The sequence below is a fragment of the Streptopelia decaocto genome, assembly GCF_964273445.1.
Source record: "Streptopelia decaocto genome assembly, chromosome: 3".
Taxonomy (NCBI): domain Eukaryota; kingdom Metazoa; phylum Chordata; class Aves; order Columbiformes; family Columbidae; genus Streptopelia; species Streptopelia decaocto.
This window is the reverse complement of record NC_138656.1, coordinates 52,987,936-53,006,713: the sequence shown is the minus strand read 5'-3', so window position 1 is coordinate 53,006,713 and position 18,778 is coordinate 52,987,936. Positions and strand designations below refer to the sequence as shown.

Genomic DNA, 18,778 nt, shown 5'->3' with positions numbered 1-18,778 from the left:
TAGATATTGAAATTTTCCTTTTAACAAGAGCAGTAAATTTGTCTCAAAGCAGACGACCTCTCAGAATGACAGCACATCCTGAACAGTTATTGTCTTCAGGATGACAGGGATACTTTCCCCTATGTACAGTATGCTTTCCAAAATCAGGATACGTAAGATAAAGCTTGCAATTTCTTTTTCCAATGGAAAAACAAATAAACAAACAAACAAACACAAACCAATAGATTTGGCTAAATGGTATCAAGAATCTGTAATAATGGGCAATCAATAGGTGCTGATTAAAGGACTAGTTAGAGATCTGAGAAGTTTTGCTAACTTCATTGGAACTAAATTAATCCAGTGCACTTTTAAGCAACAGATGTTTTCTTCTCACACAGCTTGCCTTTAAAGCTTTATGCTGAAAGAAGATCAGCGCTTGGCTTTTTAACAATATACGCTGCTCTCTTTGAATATGAATAAAAGAACCTGTTTAACCTAAAAGAGAAATAGCTTGCTTTTGCTCTTTCTCTTGCCTCTTCCTCTGCTCAAGGTGTTTAAAAAACAAAGTATCTAGAAAACTAGCAAAGAAAATGGAGGTCACATTTAAAGAGAATTAAGGAAAACATTCACCTCAAAAAGAGTTGGTTGCATTTACTGGTATACCAGCAAAGTTAAGTAAAATCAAGGTGTGCCTACAAGGCTGAATGGAAGCATACAGGAACTCCTTTCTCTGAAGCTGTACGGTTCACAGTTCAACTCAACCTAAATATTACCATTGCCCCAAAATACTAGTAGACATATCATATATTAAGTTGTCTTGCTTAGAGAAGCAGCAGAAAAACTTCTCTGCCTGCAACTTCCCATGGAGCTAGGCCACCGCCTTCTGAAGATAGCTTATAACCACATTAAAAAGACATGTAAGAAATGTTACATTCATTTTTTAGTGCCTTCAGGCACCAATGTTAATATGTAATGAGTATGGAAAGGAGTGTTCTCTTTTCATAATTCATATTTGCTAGTACATGGCTGATCTGTGCAGTAATCACCATATTGTCTGGGGCTCAGTGCCACAGTTCACATAACAAAATCCATGTACCTTCTCTTCTATCTGAAATATTGATCAGGGGTTATACTGGTTTTAGGAAAGCACACTCAGGAACCTCAACACTGAAAGAAAAGTTGTGAAAAATGCTACTACCGTGCAATATAAGCTCTTACTGAGGCCATAAGGGTAACCAGTAAACACCATTTCATTTATTTAGAAATAGGATATGACTGTGTAAAGTCAGTAGCCTAGGAATGGGGTGGGAAAAAGAAAAAGGAAAAAACGAAAACGAAAAAGAAAACAAAAAAGAAAACAAAAAAGAAAACAAAAAAGAAAACGAAAACGAAAAAGAAAAAGAAAAAAGAAAAAGAGAGAAGAAATTTGGCATAGGAAATGGAAGAGGAAAAAACCCAAGAGAAATAAGAATAGAAAAAAATTGCAGAAAGTAAAATAACAACTTTAGTTCATTCCAGCCCTGTTTTGCATAAAAATACAAATGTGGAGAGAATGGAAGTTCAAAACATTTTATCTATAAAATAAATAACCAAACATGCAATCTTCAAGCTCTCTGCTTCAAAAAGGTTTAAAAAAAAGTGCTGGGTTCAATGCTGGGGTTTTGCACAAAGGACAGGTGTTCAGAATATAATTTCTCTTACATAGATTTAAGTCAAGAGCAATATCAGGAGCACAGCTGTGATTTCTCTTTTTCTAGCTATTCCTCTCTTCCTGGCTGCCAGGTGTAACTTCATTGTGCTCTGAGACATTAAGAAAGTAAGGTAATATTTTGTGAAAAAAAGACATTTAAACATGTTTTTAGGTTATTTTCATAAAGTGGAGAGCTATATAAACAATGTTCGTTGATGTAACATTCCCTCCCTATCTCAGAAAAAAAAAAAATTTAAAACCTACAAGGGTTAAAGTGTATAGCTAGTATGATTTAAAACATTTTTAATGTTAATATTTTTGATAATAATGCATTCTAATGATTCCCTGGTAAAGTTAAGCAGTCTAATGCCTTTCATAGTGCTTTCAACCACAGTAGCATCTTTAAGTGTGTGCAGAAAGACAAAGGTGTCTGGGTAAAAGCTAACTTAAATGTGGTTCCTACACAAAGCGAATAGAAAGTTTATATTGTTTCCAGGTCCAGTTGAAGCTACAGGCATACTTCAACTCCTTTGTTTAATTTTGTGGTGCAAGTTTGTTTGTTTGTTTGTTTGTTTTTTCATAAAGCACTGTCCACCTTTCATGATACTTCTTGTTATTAGAATACAGAGAAGAAACTTTTCAATTACCTGTCATCATCTGCCTCAGAAGAAAGGAGATTATCTTGGGGAGTATTTCCAGAGGTACAGCAAGAAATTTTCAGTGTTTCTCTTAGTACTTTTTTTTTTCTGTATGGACGCCCATTCTCATAAATTTAAGTACTCAAAACCAGACACAGAATGCATTCAGTGGCCTGCCCGGATCCCAGATTTTAACAACTTCACTTTGGATTGCTATATTTTGCATGCACTTCAAACAGCTCTGTTGCCACAACAAAGATGATAGCATGGTAGGCAATCCTTGTCTCATTGCTTTTTTTACTGATTACAAAGTAGTAGAAATGCACCTTACATTAGGCAACGTGGCCACCTGTTCTGTTGCTTCCTTTTCTGACTAATTAGCACTTCATGCTTAAGTGCCTAGGACTCCCAATTGGCACTACAGAAATCTGGGCGTCAGCTTCTGAACAAACTTGAGGACAGCCTTATCCCACCGGATCCAGCCGTGATTTGTCTGCTTCTTCTGCTCTGCGCATGGCATGTGCAATTTTGATCTCTTCACATCCTCTCTCTCCTTAAAAAGGCTGTATACAGCACGACAATAAAAGGTTCAAAGAAGCCAGACACGACCAGGGACATTGATGACCTCTAAGGAATGATTAACAAGCCTTGTCACCCTAGGAAAGAGATGACCTGGGAAGGAGTGTGACAGAGGTCTCTACACAGACACTGTTAGGTGTGAAGGTTCTAAAGAAGACCAGGGATGTTCATAAAGATAAACAGTTTCAGGAAAATGAATGAATGCCAGGAAACAGTACCCAATTTTTGAAGTTCTTAACTGATTCATTTCCCAAGAGTACCCTGGGAAGCAAAGATGCTTTCTCTGTCCCTATACTATTCTCTAGCTATCTGCTTTTGGCCTTTCCTGTGAGAACCAGATTTCCAACACAGTTTCCAAATGCATCTCAGACAGACGATGCTTGCATGTAAAACAAGCCCAATAAATGCAGTGTTGTCACAAGTCTAAAGGAGAGCTTGCTCCCTCTGCCTTGTTTCAAACCAAGTGCTGGACTATATGGACTGATGGTCTGACCGTGGATGGTTGCTTTCTGCTTTTTTGTTCCACCTGTCTAACAGTGAATAGATCACAAATTGTATGTTCCTTGCTCTGTGTAAAGTGAAATAAAATCACAATGCTGTTGTAACTGGACTGTGGATAACTATGAGAATAGCCATATATTTCTGCAGTGGGACCCAGAGAAGTACCTTTAAAAAATATGTCTACACCACTGCCATAGTACCTAGCAAACCATTTCCTAGCCAAAATGTAAGGGCAGCACTGAAATCTAGAAGTGATGGCAAAAGGTCCAATATCAGCCCAAACCAATATACTATACTAGTCATCAAAATATTATGTATAACCATTCTCCAGGAAATCTGGAGACCAATTTCTTCTCAGAATGCATTTCCCCTTTATGAAATGTATTTTATTATTGCTGATCAGCACATCATCCTTGTTTTTAACAGATGAGAATCCAATGTATTTTGAAACAATATGCATATAGACAACTACGGTCCATGAACTTCGCAAAGAAGGTGGAGCATGTTTCCGATTAACCAGCCTTAACAGAATCTCTGAGAGAATACCATACCAAATGTTCTTTTCATAATGGTTTTCAAAAAAAGCATTAAATGCATTTGTGAGCAAAAATGATGCAGAAATGCAGCAAGCCATACATGAAAAGCAATATAAAAACCATCAGTGTTTTTTCACATTCTGCCAAACCTAGATTGATGTATTAGTTTAAAAGTAAGTATCTAAGTAGGCAGGTGATGACAATTGCTTTCTAAAGATTTTATTATATTGTTAAAATAAGAAAAAATGCACGGGCAGCACTTTAACTTCAGTGCTACAGGTATCATTATGATGGCACTTAGAGATAAAAAGGAAATAAAATTGTCACATATGCTATATATTTAGTTACGATTATATTCCAGCATGCCTACTGTATGGGGATTCATATTCAAGAAAAAAATTCTCTCTGCTTTCAGGAATTTAGTATATTGCCAATTTCAAACATTCAGCTTCAAAGTAAATTGCAATTTGCTTCAGTAAATGATTATTTCTGAGCGGCAGACTGACAGAAAATCCATATACTAAGAGAAAGATCTTCAGCTTGTATTTTAAATTGGAAAAATAGCCAGTACGAGGGGCATTCAGTATTTCTATTTATTCTATTCTTGGTTTCCTGTTTATACTGATCGTTAGCGATGAAACCAGGCAGTCTGGGGCCAAGCCATGGCTCAAATGCTTGGAGTGATAATGTAAAACTCAAACCAATTTCATCTATTTTAATAATTCATCCCAATGACAAGTTTACACCATCCCTCAAGTAAAGCATGCTCAGTCAGCACAACAACCTGATTTCTTCAGAACAGAGCAATCTCTCTTATCATCTGTCTTGGTAATTTATCAGGGTATTGCCTTTCTCTGATGAAAGATAAGGTAATAGAAATCGATACCATAAGCATTTTGCTTCAATAGTTTATTGCCTTGCCAATTTCTCAATTAATTTAACTTGCTACCATTCATACACTAAAAAGTCCTAAATCTCTGCAGTTGGTTTCTGATCAGAGGAGAACACAAGTTGCCTGGAGAGGTGGCAGATGCAGATGCCCCATCCCTGGAGACATTCCAGGCCAGGCTGGACGGGGCCTCTGAGCAACCTGATTGAGTTGAAGATGTCCCTGCTCATTGCAGGGGGGTTGGACTAGGTGACCTTTGCAGGTCCCTTCCAACCCAAACTATTCTATGATTCTATGCACCCTAAGCAAATACAAAACCATGTCTTAAAATGGAGAACATCTCTTCTAAACAGGTTTTGTAAGGGTTTAGATGAAATTCTCCTTATCTCAGTAGAGTTCAGTGACTTCTCATTTGCCAGCAGACCCTTAGACAAAGGCTGTCAGAGTGTAAGAAGTGCAAGCCTCATGAGGCACAGCTGCCTGAGAATATGATAGGGAGTGAAGGCAGGGAATGGCAGTGAGAGTGCCTGTTGCCTTAGGGTCACAAAAGATGATTTGTGAAATGTGATCTATTTCCTACCAAAGCAAATAAATAAACTAGAAGAAGTAGCAATGAAAACGAATGTCTCAAGCTAAGAGAGAAAGAGGCAGTCAGAGCAAAGAGGAAAGTCACGTTTGAAGTAGCTTGTGCTAGCTAGGAACAGGAGCAGAAAGTATATGAAGTTATCCACTGAAAAAAAGGCTGCAGGGATTATAAGGTTCATTGCTGTCACTATTACCATTCTCCAGGTTTTCACTGCTTTCATAGCAGCCAGAATCCCGAGGAGAGCATCCGGTTAGGCTTTGGCCTTCAATGAGAAGTTTCTCCTGAGATCCTGACTGGTCGCTGTTACCTAGAGGATGTGAGAACACAATGAAAAGCAGGCAAACAGAAAATCTGGCTGAACTTCTCAACCTCCCATTTCCAATACCATTACCTTCCCTGTTGTATTAATTGTATCAGATCAGTGTTTTAGAAAAGAGTGAGCATTAGGAACAGCCATCACAAACACTGGAAATGTTCATCCCGTTTGGCAAATGATTAAGCAACAGGCTCAGCATGGGTGTGAGGGAGCAGCCTGGTACACAATGAGAGCAGAACAGACCATGTGTGTCTCAGCTGCCTTGGAGCCAAGCCCTTCAACTTAAAACCGCGGAAATGTATTTAAAATGATGGTGTCAAAATTATTTCTAAGACTTAAAAACAACCCAACACCCAAAACAAAAGCAAAAAGCACTGAAAAGAACCAAACCAAGTGAAAAATAACAAAATGCTAACCCTGACCTACTTTCCAGAAGGGAGCAAGAGGAAGCATCAGGAGTGGGTCTGGCAAAGTTACATACTGTCCCCTAATGAAGTGGGAAGGGACAAGGGAGAGACAAGTGGTAAAAATTCCTTCCCTTCCTTGGTTTGTGCAAATAGCCACTCAAGTGTGGTCCATTCAGGCTGCACAGGCTGGATTCCAGGAATTTACTCCGAATGTCTGGTCAGAAATCATATTTTGTAAAGAAACTAAATCTGGATATAGTAAACCAACTTCATGATGCAAGGATACAGTTTATGCTGTGTTTTTTTTCCCCTGCAATAAAATGTCAGTAACGGCTATTCCGATTCCTATCCTCAGCACATGAAAGCTAATTACGGGGTGGGACCTAAGTGCTGTTGCCCCTCCCAGGTTCCAGCTGTCTGGTCATCACTTCACTTTCTCCTCATCACCCTGACTTGGAGCTGGAATTCATATTTTCCAACAACCACATAATATAGTTCTTCAAGTTTTCAAACCAAAATTGAAGATTCCTAAGAAAAATTACTTCAGGGAAGTGAGCATTCTAAATAGGTCTGCAAATAATGAAGCGAAGGTCATATGAGGTGATGAAAAGCTACTCTGATATAGGTATATGGTTCTGCAACTGCAGTTTTAGTGGGGGGTAGAGGAGGGTGGAAAAAGTGTGGATGCCTCTTTGGGAAACAAACAAGAAAGCTACATGTCAGTGAAAGCTTAGGCCACGCAGCACTGTCCAGAGATACTAACCACACATTGCTCTATAACAGAATTAAGCACTGCCAACTTAATCAGCAGCTGTTTAAATTGCTACTATGGTAACTTAAGTTAAAACATAGGATTTTGCACAGAAGCAGCTGAGAAAGCCCTCACACAATCCAATCCACTGATTATGCTCAGTGGGATACTAAACTTCTGCTGACACTTAGGGACGAAGGGAAAGTTCAGTACTGTCTTAACTTGCTGCAACTACGTACTGAGCGCATTTACATTTCTGTCTCAAGCTACACTTGCTTTTCAGATGATTCTACTCTACCGTGACTACAACATGGATGGTACAGCCCTGCTTCCTCCTGTGCAGCAAAGATGCCATCAAATTTGACTCCCATAGCTTACTCCCCCTCATCTTTGCAACTGCTTGCCTGAGACCATCTGTACAACAGGCAGAATTGCACTCCTGCACCTTAGATAGCTGGGTAACCATCTTTCACTCTTCGCACTTTACTGATCTGTTTTCTCCCTTTTAAAATTGCTGTGCTGTCCTGAGTACAACCTGAAGCTGCCTGTACAATCCTGCAATTCACAGTCCAAGAATCATATACACCTGCAGATAATATAAGCAAAAGTTTAATTCACATTTCCCTTCCACACAGCCCCCCAGGCCTTGACCTTTTTCCTACCCTTGATAATCTCACTCTCTTCTAATTTATAAGTTTCTTCTTTCCTATTCTCCATGCCTCAGCTTCTTAATTTGAATAGGTTATTATCTCAGGATTTCTTCCTGAACATCAGTATTCTAAAGGGTATGCATTGTACACTTGACATCACATAAGCTGAGTAACAGGGCTTACATGAACAAAGAATTCTGACTGAACAAATGCAAGTCTTAAGTCACTCCTCAAAAATCTACATGCTGTTATAGAGGATTACCCTGGAATAACTAGAGTAGGGGAAAAAAAAAAGGTCAGAATTCTGGAACCGGTCTTCTGCTTTAGGGAGGTCACAAGGTTCTTGGCAGAGTTCTAGTAAAACTGAAAACCTCAAAATCCCACGTACTGTCATACTCCTGTAGAAGTTCCACTGCTGTGAGGAGAACAGCTCTGTGCTCAGGATCTCGGATGTTCAGTTCATCCAAATCCTCTTCCTCTAAAAGCTTAAAGGTATCCAGATCTTCATAACCATTGAACAGAAAAGTGGGCATATGCTCCTGCATAAAAAGAAAAAAAGGAGCTTTAAGACAACATACTTATTCAATTTATTTTTTCAATAAAGATACTAGAAGAGATTTTTACAACCAAAAAAAAAAAAGCAGTAGTTTAGCAAATGCAAACCACTGTTTAACAGCAAAATTATAGGACTGTAGCTTGTATAAACATTGCTCAGAGTTCAGGCAGGTAGCTGTGCCAGAACTAGAATGCTGCACATATTTTTGTATTTGGAATGCACTGTAATCAATGGCCTGGGTAGCACTCAGCCCGGACGCACAATATAGCACAGCTTTGTATGAAGGGAGAAGTACCAAGGGTGAATGACAGCAACACCAGTTTATCCCTAGCTTTTCTGAACAGAAACATGGAAAATAACTTCCTCTTTAAAGACGTGTGTTAGCCAGTAGCCACACTATGCAATGATTTACAGTCTCCAAGTGCATGAACTCGCAGCCTGCAGTACTTCATCAAGCCTGACGTGCAGTTCTGTGTGGCCAAAGCTATTTTCACTCTGCAGTTAAGACCCGATTCTGCTAAGTGGGGTCACAATCCTTAGGATTATGAATCTGGTGTACAGCTTTCAAAACTAACAACTCCAAAAATGTGCCCCCCTTCCCACAAGCAAACCTGAAAGGTAAGGTAAACAGAAAGAGAGAATTTGGACCTTTAAATTGATGCGATCCAAGAGATCCTCAACTGACTTGGGTTGGGGTGGTCTGCTTTTCCGGCGCCTCCTGGTGGGCCTCTTCGGCTTCTCTTCCTCTTCATTTAACACATCCACATAGATAAATTTGAAAGTGCCAACTTTGTTGTTTAACAAGCCCATCCAAGTGCCCATGGGGGGCTTGCTGATGATATCAATAATGTCACCTTTCTGCAGACCCAAGAAGCAAGAAAGCCATTCAGGCATGCTTTCTGATTGATATCCAAGCAAGCACACCCACTTTCTCTTAGATTTTCATGTACACAGAATGGAATTTTCAAAGGTTAACCACAGCTTTCATAAATATTTCTGATTATACTTCCTTTACAAATGGAAGAAAAGGGAATTAAGTGACATACCTAACACCACAGAACAAGTTAACAATAGAACCTGGAACAGACTCCAGCTGTCCAGATTCACAAACCTGCTCACATCCTGGTAGCACATCACTGCTGTTTAGTACAATGTTTCTAAGCTGTGCAACTATCTGAAATTGGTACAAATAAGAACATGCTCAGTGTATACAGGCACAATCTCACATCAGATCTCCTGGAGAAACGAAGCATATGCGGAAGGAATCATGTAACACTGTTGCTTTTCCTAATGTGCTCCTGCCCATAACAAAGAAATGGATGCACAATTGGTTTTGTATCCTTAAAGAGATACCTTACATACATTTGCTTTAATAGGAAATAGCTGTCCTCGAAATTTTAAGTAAAGACTGTAAGGAGTCAGGTAGTTTGAACTGAATACAGGACAACTTTAAAAAAAAAAAAAAAGCTGATATCCAGAAAAATTAAAGTGGGGCGGGGAGGGATGACAACTCACAGCCAGCAAAGTAATTCAATATTAGCTCAAAATAAATTATATTAACTGAAATGCCATTAAGAGACACTACATGTAGGTGCATCCACATTTCTTTCAAGGATTTTGAAAATTCCTTGTGGCAGACAAAGTATTTTTCCAACCTTTCAAAAAAAATCCTTGCAAAATGAAAATGAATCTGTGGCGCATTTTTATTTTTCCAGAAACTAAAGATGCAACTGTCTTTCCCTCGACAAAGAAGAATACTAGTACCTAACTTATGTTCTACAACATTTGCTATAATTCAAGCACATCTTAAATGTATCAGAATAAGACAGGTTAAAGGGCTTCAAAAAACACATCAAAACTCATTAAAAGACTAAGAATCATATAGTTCTCTCAAAGAGCTCTTAATGAAGAATTCTGCCGAAACAAAAGTTTGACCCCTTAAAAACAGATATAGCTGGTACCTTGAGCTTCAGAGAGTCTGTATCATAAGGACTTGGAGTAAAATCAGTGTGAACCCTGGCTCTTCCACAAAAAGGTCCTCTGTAAGGAGGCTCTTCATCATCACCATCTTCTGATTTCACGCTCTCCCTGTTGCTGGTTGAAGAATCTGTTGTACTCACTGTCTGACCACCTGTGTGAAAGATGTAATATCAGTCCACAAAAATAATCCCTTCATGAAGAAGGTTCAGAAACGAATAGAGGCAAGACAGAAAATGGGCCTTCTTTCTACAAAACATAGTAATCAAAGTGTAAAGGCCTTAAATTCTGCTATTTCTTTTATATATATATATATATATAGATGATGGAAGAATTAGTTCATCTACTTTGCACTCCTGCTTTCCCAGTTTCAGCTCTTCTATATTAAACTGAGAAACTGTTTAACTGCTGTCTCATCTATGGTAGATCACAGGAGATGTCATCTTTCTGGGAAGTTTTGCCTACAAAAAAAACATAGTGGTGTGAGGTAAATAACCTCCCCTCAACTCCAGAATTTGTTCTATGGCAACACTTTGTATTGATATCACAAACAAAGAAAAAAAAAAAGCGGATGATTTTACAAACAGATTTTCAGTTATTTAAAAATGAAGCTTTCTCCTCATTTTTTTCTCCAATATGTTCTTGATTTTTATTGATCAGTAATTCACAGTGAGGCAAGTTGACACCATCTGTGTCTCACTTAAGCTCCATTTTGTGTAGACACAGTCTTAACCAGACAGGTTTTAAACGATACTCCTCTAACTAGTAATAAGAGAACCTCAAGATTTCTCTGGAGTTGGGGGTGGGAAGCCCATCAAGAGTGCCCAACAGAAATCTAGCATGAAGATGACACTGAAGATGACACTGAAGATGACCAAGGATTGTAATTCTCACTCTAATGATTTATATTACAATAGCAGGATGCAGCAGACCCGGCCAGAAAGCAGGATTTTACTTTTTCGGGGCTTGGTATAAACACAAAGCAAAAAAGATCCTTTGTGCACCAAAGAGCTTATGGTTCTTTGTAAACTCTTAATGACTAACCCATCAGCTTTTCTGCTTTTTAACCACTGCTTCTGTTTTGACTTTCTCTGATTCTGCTTACTGTGGAGATCTCTGCTCCCTGAAGCCACAGAAACGGAGAAATACAGTTGCAACCCAACTTACTCATTGAGCTCTGACCGCTTAAGGAGCTCCTCAGGCTCTCTACTGAGCCACCGGCTTTCAGCTTGGGTTTGTCCAAGGAGTCGGTGTCTGGCGGAGGTGACTGTGGAGAACCCGGCATAACCCCAGGACTGGACTCCTAAAAGGGATTGAACCATTTCAGTTTGGTAAAAGTACACAGGCATTGACAGGAGTTGCTCCTTCATCTCCAAGGAAAGAGATTCTCTTTTCCTGCTCTTTATCAGACAGGATGAAACCTTCTATGTTTATCTATTTATTTAGTGGTACTCAGCTGTGGCATAAACCTCACTTTATTAGGCATGGTAGTGGGGACAGGAGCAAACTGTCCAGTCTGAAAAAGGTAGCATTGTAAGTAGAAAGGGACATTACACAAAACTCCCAATTCAAAGGTTTTAGTGACACGTGATAATTTTTCCAGCAGTACTTGCAAAGCAGCTAATACCAAATTCAGCTTTCTGAATCAGGATTTTGTTGAAAAATGAATACAAACAAATCAGACAATGCAAGTGAAATGCACAGCAATATACTTTTTTTTTCCCCAGTGAATTGTTGACATCTTTGCTCATTTACCTTGAAGAAAAAAAAACACAATAAACTGAAAATGCAGCCCGTGCATTGTATAAATACTCATGAATGCATAAATATAAAAAGATTTTACTGCATGTGCAATAGGCGAGACAAATTCTCTCTTCATTCAGACAAGCATTACAAGAAATCAAAAAGTGTCTCTCCTAAATTGAAATTCTGTCAGCCTCTGTGAAGCAAAGCGGTAGATACTTGTGGGCAGAATAGCTTTTGCTTGGTTTTTTTTTTTGGATACAGGAAGAGATACTGATGTATGGTCTGAGTCATGATGCCAGAAAGGTCCAAATATTCTAAAACAACTGCACCAAAAGGTTTGAAAGCAAAATAATTGTAGCTTGCATACAAGAAGAGATTTTGTGGAGAGGTATTGTCATAAAACTTTTAGATGAAAGCTATGATTTTCATGCATCAGAATCATCAGAAAAAAAAGTCATCCCAGCATATGACTTCAGAGGTCAACTCAGTCTTGGAGAGAGCTAGAGAGCAGAAGTACTGCTAACTCACTGTAAACCCATTTCTCAAAGTATTCCTTTCTTAGGCAGACTTTGAAGGGGGGCACTGTAAGGCCAGTCAGACACCAGAGCATCTTCTTATCAATATCAAATCATGTAAGACTTTAAAATGTTTTAATTGTAAACTTAAATTAAATACCCCTGAGTATGAATAAGCATTGCTAATAGTCCTACAGGAAATGGATTCTAATGTTGCAAACAGTGCACAAAACCAGTCATGTTTCTGCCTCTATCCTGTCTCCAGACCCTGCAGTTTGGTGTTGTTATTTCGAATGTTACAAATGTTACAAACTGCTCCTTTCATAGGCACTTCGCATTAATGCCAAAAGGCAGATGTGGTGGGGCACGGCGGCCCTGCCATGTCCGGGTCTCCATCCTCCGCTGCCGGCAGCTCCGGCCACCGAGCGGCCGGTGCGAGGCCACCTGGGGGCGATGTCGGCCAGAGCCAGCTCTGCATTCTAAGCTCTGCTTTACAGAGCTCAAGGGGCAAGACTGGTTTTAAACAAAGGCCGAAGAATTTTTGACGCTCCACCAAAGAAAGGAAAAAGTATAGCAGAAGGGAAAAAGGCAGCAATTGTTCCTAGGCCACCGAAATTCAAAGCCTGATTTACAACTAATGTACTTCAGGTTTGCCTTTAAGAATAGGTAATAAAAATCTGTAATGAAAGAATAATATGAAAATCTTCTGTGGGATGCCGCTTTCTGACTACATTGTGCATCTGTTTTAATGGGCTGCTGCAGAGGGCAAGCTATGATGGAGAAAAAATCTGTTATAGCAGAGAGGAACCGTGTATGTGAAGTTATGGTGGGAATTTAAACTAAGGTGTAAATCCCAGATTAAATATATTACTGTGACCCCATGTCACAGATCGGTTCCCTTAATAAATACTGATGATAGATAAAGAAATGAAAATACAGAGAGAGATGTGTAATAGCATCAGTCACAGGCTTCTGCTGATGAGCTACTTGAATGAAATTCTTAAAATGCATTTTCATGGTTTGGCATCTATAGGATGCTATTTCACAGTGAGAGATTCTATAAGAACGTAAGAATAAGCCATACTACATAGTCTTGTTAGAAATTTCTTCAGAGATGCCTTAAAACATGGGAATAAATAATGATTATCACTTCTACACTATTAAGTGGATTCCATTGCAGACCTTACATACCTGCTCAGACAGAGAGCTGCTATATTTTTTAGACATCCTTTTCTTCATTGTTTCTTTTACAGACTTCACCTTTTTGCCCAGAGATATACGGGAGGCAGAGGGTGATTTGATCACTTCCTTATAAACAAAGTCTCCTTCTTTGCCCTGCAAAGTAAAACAGGGTTTAAGCCTATAAAATGTAAGCCATTTTCCCTCCTCAGTCAGCAGTCATTGCAGAGGTATCCAGCAGCATGGCGTCCTGTTTACTGCTCTAAATTCACTGTTGAGACCCTGTGCAAATCACTGTTGTGGTCCACTGTAGTTTACTCCTAAGGCCTGGTTTGTATCCCTTCCTTGTGTTGGGTCTGTTAGGATGCCCTTATCCCTTTGAGTTTCAGGTAAGTATTTTGACCAAATAGAAAACTGAGGCTAAGATCTCCTGACACACAACAGTAGTTGTGGCTCATGTTGGTCAACGCTACATACAATTTAAAAAGAGTAAAGATACCTCTGAGATCACAGAAACACAGAATGTTAGGGATTGGAAGGGACCTCAAAAGATCATCTAGTCCAATCCCCCCACAGGAGCAGTAACATCTAGACGAGGTTACACAGCCAGTCCTAGCCAAATATATATCTGCCTGTATATATATATGGATACCTACATTTGGCTATCCAAATTTAATTTTTATTTTCAGACAGGCATTCAGTTAACCTCTTTTGATGACCACCTCTGTGGTTTACACAAAAAGCTACCAAACCCATCAACCATGGTAGAAGTTTACACTTGCACAGCTATTCTTAAACACACAACAGGGTACTGCTGAACCAAATTAGCTGGTCCATATATAGTGGATAAGAAAGGCCAGCTGCTTTGAATGCTTTTAACCTTTCCTAAACCAGCTGAAGATACCTAGCACTTACTTATGCCACAAGCACACACAAAGAATTAACATGGATCAGTTGACATTTTGCCAGCCTTACTTTTATGATTCAGTCCTTATTCAGATTGTCTGGGCAGCATGTTCAACACGGTCTTTTGTCTACAGTGTGTCAGGAACCGCAGCAAGGAAGCTCTACAACTCCACTGGTAATGGTGCACCAAAAATCACAATGCAAAAAGAACCAAAATCTGTTTGACCAAATAGATTGACTACTGAATTTGGTGTCTGACTTGGTTCAATAATCCTTCTGAGGACAATTAAGGTATGTGAGATAACAAACCCTAAAATAAGTGTGCACTATATTCTACATAAAAGACTTAACCTTTTTTCTAAATTGACGTTTGTTTGCTATAATACACTTATGTTCTCTCAAAAGTTTCTCCAAAATTCAGCTGATACTTCATTCCTAACAATTCTATCTTTTTTCCTTTACAAGTTGTTTGTGATTAAAACTTCTTTGGTAACTTTGGGTCTTTTAGAAAAAATTAAGGACAGCTCTTTGCCTTATCTTTTCGGAAATAAACCTTCCACTTAAGGGACTTAAATGTTTTCAAGAAAAAACCCTTAATCTGCATACATTATTCTGGTGCACTGCATCTCTCTCACTACTGATCCTAGTAGGGAAAAAAATAACATCTAGATTTCACACTTCCCTATATCAAAACCAATCTGAACAAAATATGCTAAAGTATCGATGCTTAAAGATAAACACTGTAAGCTTGGAAGTTAACTTTTTAACTGAGTTGAAAAATGGTGAATAAAATAACCACCCATAGTTTTTGGCCAGTTTAGGGGCAATTTATGATGTTAACAAAAAATAATCAGAAAACCAAAAACAACCCCAAAAAGCCCAGCTAACATAAAAAAGAATATAATTCTGGCATATAAGATACTTCACAATTCAGACTTGATTCAGGTGAACGGAACCAATGTTAAAACACAAAAGAAAAAAATATATGGGCAAAAGGAAAAAAAAAAAAAGTTGGCAATTTCATTTGATATAATGTTCTGGCTCATTTCTGTTCTGTTATTTTTGGCCGCAAGGCTGATCAGCAGTAATACTGGGATCAACACGAATAACATAAAATGAAATTAATTCTCAGGGGAGGGTTTTTTTTTCCTTTGACTCAAAGAGCTCTGAGATTGATTGTGCAGCACCCAGCACAATGAGACCCTGGCCTACTCCAGAGCTCTTAGATACGATGAGAAAACAAATAATAAATCTCTTACGTAATGACTTCCACCCAAATAACTTGCAGATCTTCAGTGAATGGAAGTTTGCCTCATCATTCCATCTTGTAAATATTTTCACCAAGAAAGTATAGTAATCGTATGTTTTGCCTGGGGTGATGCTCTGAGGAAGTCAGACATAAGAATAACCCACAGATGTGCCCCCAGATCTGGGCTTTGATCACTCTTTCCTGCTTCTTTACACATATGGCATATAAATACTCATAGACACATGGATATGGGTGGGTATGTTATTCTCAAAGCTAAGGAAGCTTGAGGTTAACAAAGATACTCTGCTTTCTTGGATCCCCAAGCTGTTATTACAGACCTAAATTACACTTCAGTCTATTATAACTCTATTGCGCATTTCATTTAACGCTATTTCAAGTCTGTTCCTTCTTGTCTTAAACTCACCATTTGGTCAGAACTGTTTCCAATATGAAGGGAACGATTTGTCAAGTCAAATCCTCCAAAGCTACAGGTTCTCTGAAAAAAAAAAAAAAAAAAGATGGATACAGTTCTATCACAATTATTAGCTCGCTCAAAAAGTCTGTGATTTGGAGAACACCGGTGAAAACACAAATGTCTGCAAAAATGGAAACAAACAAACAAACAAAAGGATGGGAGATCATAAATCAAGAAATCTTTTATAAAGTAATTTGAGTGATTTATCTTTTCCAGAGACAACTCATTGGCCTAAGGTTTGCTGCTGTTTAGTCATCTATTGCCTACTCTTCTTTTTTAAAAGAAAAAGAGACTTTCTCATCTGAGCAAACTGTTGATGTTATGCATCAAGTTTTCCAGAGTGCTGGCAACTCCACCTCAGCACTCCCCCATTTGCCTTCATAAATAAGTCCACAGTAGCACTGAAATGGAGAAACACCAATCTTTTAAAGCACTGAGTAACCTACCTTCTGGGAATAGCTGCATAGACTCCTTTTCCACTGAAATACAGCAAAATGCTAGAGGCCTTGTAGGGCAAGCCCTTCATAAGAGGAGGGAAAAACCAGCCCAGGTCTCCGTAAGTATCGTGTTCCCAGAGACTAAGCAAGCCCTGGTTCCAGATTAGGTATTTACCATCACACCTGTGGTCTTACGTGGCTTCTCTGATACTTCTGGGAGAAAGTATCCTATGTTTACAGTGCCATAACCACCTGGTGGAGTGACGCAGTTTTGGCTGAATTCATCCCGAATAAATATAGAAAATCAGCAGTAGGACACTGCTTCCCTCCCAAGAGCAGAGGGCAACCAAACTCAGTACAGCTGCATCACCACAGCCAACAGTTTAACTGTGGCAGAGGCATCTCTGCTAAAGCTTTGGTGCCACTTGAAACAAAGACCAGACACCTAAAGGGCTCAAGGACAATCCAGCTTTTGCTTTGCAGTCCAGAAGGTAAAATCTTTTATTTTTTTATTTGGCCACTGAACAACCAGCTGCACAGTACTCAAGTACCTGGCTCTGCCAGAAGTCTTACAGGGCAATCCAGGGAAATTAAGGTATGGCAGTTCCAGTTCATTTGCACAACTTAAGCTCTGGGCTCTGAGTGTGGGTTGCAGATATCTACTGTAAGTATTCTCTTCAGAGTTTGAGCTGAGACAAACAGGAGGCAGAAGATCAAACACTCACAAACCTTAAGTTTTTAGGGCCTGAACTACCCAACAGAGTAACTTCAAGGACACATTCAAACTCAGGTAAGCATCAGGTCAGACCTACCAAAGGTTGCCCAGTCAGTATTGTGATGAGAACTACCAGTCTGCTTCGACACTCTATTAGGAAGAAGCAAACTCTATAAACTGTGCCACTTAACAAACAATTACACCAATTAATTCTATTAAAGTAAGCACTCTTCCTGACCTGTTCACTGTTAATCAGCACAGACATTAATAGCTTTTTAAAAGTCTTCTTTTCCAGCTTGTAAGTTGTGTGTTGTGTATATACATTGCTTGGAAGACAGCTTTTGTACCCACAACAACTCTACTAGCACTCAAAGCCAGCTTTGCCTATGCCCCACGCACATTAAAAAGAGTGCTGTGATGTAGAATTTTTCTAAGTTTTTTTGTTGTTGTTTTTTTTGTTTTGTTTTGTTTTTCCCCAGAAGGCAATGTGACTGTGGCATAGCTTTTCAAAAATTGTTTTTGGAAAGCATTTGAGACCAACCACAAGTAATAAGATCAGCTTTTACAACACAGCACGTTTAGCTATGAGTAATGTCATCCTTCTGTGAAGAGTCCATTCTATCTTATCCTACAGTGTATGGTAATCCCAGCAACGAAGAGAGGACATCTGGAACTGCTCTGAGCAAAGCTGTCTGTCAAACCAGCCAGAGCTCCTCCTAAATCAGTCTTCTCAGAGAGCAAAGTATCTGTTGGTTAAAAGCTTCTGAATAAATATATCATAATATCAATGCTTATTGTTTCATTATGGATGTCCTCATACATTTGACTTCCATCTTCAGATTCCAGTAGTGACCCTGGCAATACTGTACCCAAACAAAAGCTCTGTGGATGAGGGATATTCAATGGAATGGCCATGCAATCAAAAGTATTATCCTTTTGGGACAAAAGAAAAACTGATGCGATTTGAAAATTTCATGCATGTCCAGGTCACTGAAACAAATATAAATGACAAAAATGAACAGCAAGGCAAGACAGAGTGACCAGTTCCACTGAATACATAGGCATTGCAATTTCCCTGAGGTTGCAGCAAACAAACGTTAAGGAGGAAGAAGGAGGGGCATTAATTAAAGTTTTCCAGCTTTTTTGCGGTTTCAGGAAGGAGTGTGTTGAAAAAGCTACTAAGAGCAGTGTGGCTCCACCATTTCTCCCATTCAAATGAGGCTGGAGGAGCAGCTGACTGAGGAGTTCAAGTTCCTCAACAACAACAAAACTCTATCCATTTCTTCTCCATTCGTATCTCTGTGAATAAGCAAAAGCCAACCCAGATGGTTTTAATAATGAAATTACTGTAGCGAGACTACTTATTAGAAGAACTGAAAAGCTTGTTTCTGTCATCTGTATTTACAACGGCAGTTTTATGGAGTATTTTAATTATGGGGCATCTCTAGCACACAAGAGTATGCTCTTTTGCCTGAGATACCCCTATTGTTCAACTCGCAAA

General features: G+C 39.0%; 1 protein-coding gene across 7 annotated transcripts in view; it reads right to left on the bottom strand.

The window, feature by feature from the left end:
* The window catches only part of SASH1 (SAM and SH3 domain containing 1), a 191,902-nt gene that overhangs the window by 7,342 nt on the left and 165,782 nt on the right, over positions 1 to 18,778 (bottom strand). For 6 of the 7 annotated variants that reach the window (XM_082049784.1, XM_082049785.1, XM_082049782.1 and 3 more), the window contains 7 exons: positions 16,075 to 16,146; positions 13,508 to 13,651; positions 11,223 to 11,358; positions 10,040 to 10,209; positions 8,727 to 8,936; positions 7,911 to 8,061; positions 5,592 to 5,705 (listed from right to left, as the gene is read on the bottom strand). In XM_082049784.1, the coding sequence (XP_081905910.1) occupies positions 5,592 to 5,705; positions 7,911 to 8,061; positions 8,727 to 8,936; positions 10,040 to 10,209; positions 11,223 to 11,358; positions 13,508 to 13,651; positions 16,075 to 16,146 (997 nt within the window). The remainder of the gene's footprint in view (positions 1 to 5,591; positions 5,706 to 7,910; positions 8,062 to 8,726; positions 8,937 to 10,039; positions 10,210 to 11,222; positions 11,359 to 13,507; positions 13,652 to 16,074; positions 16,147 to 18,778) is intronic. The other variant, XM_082049786.1, reaches the window with a different exon arrangement.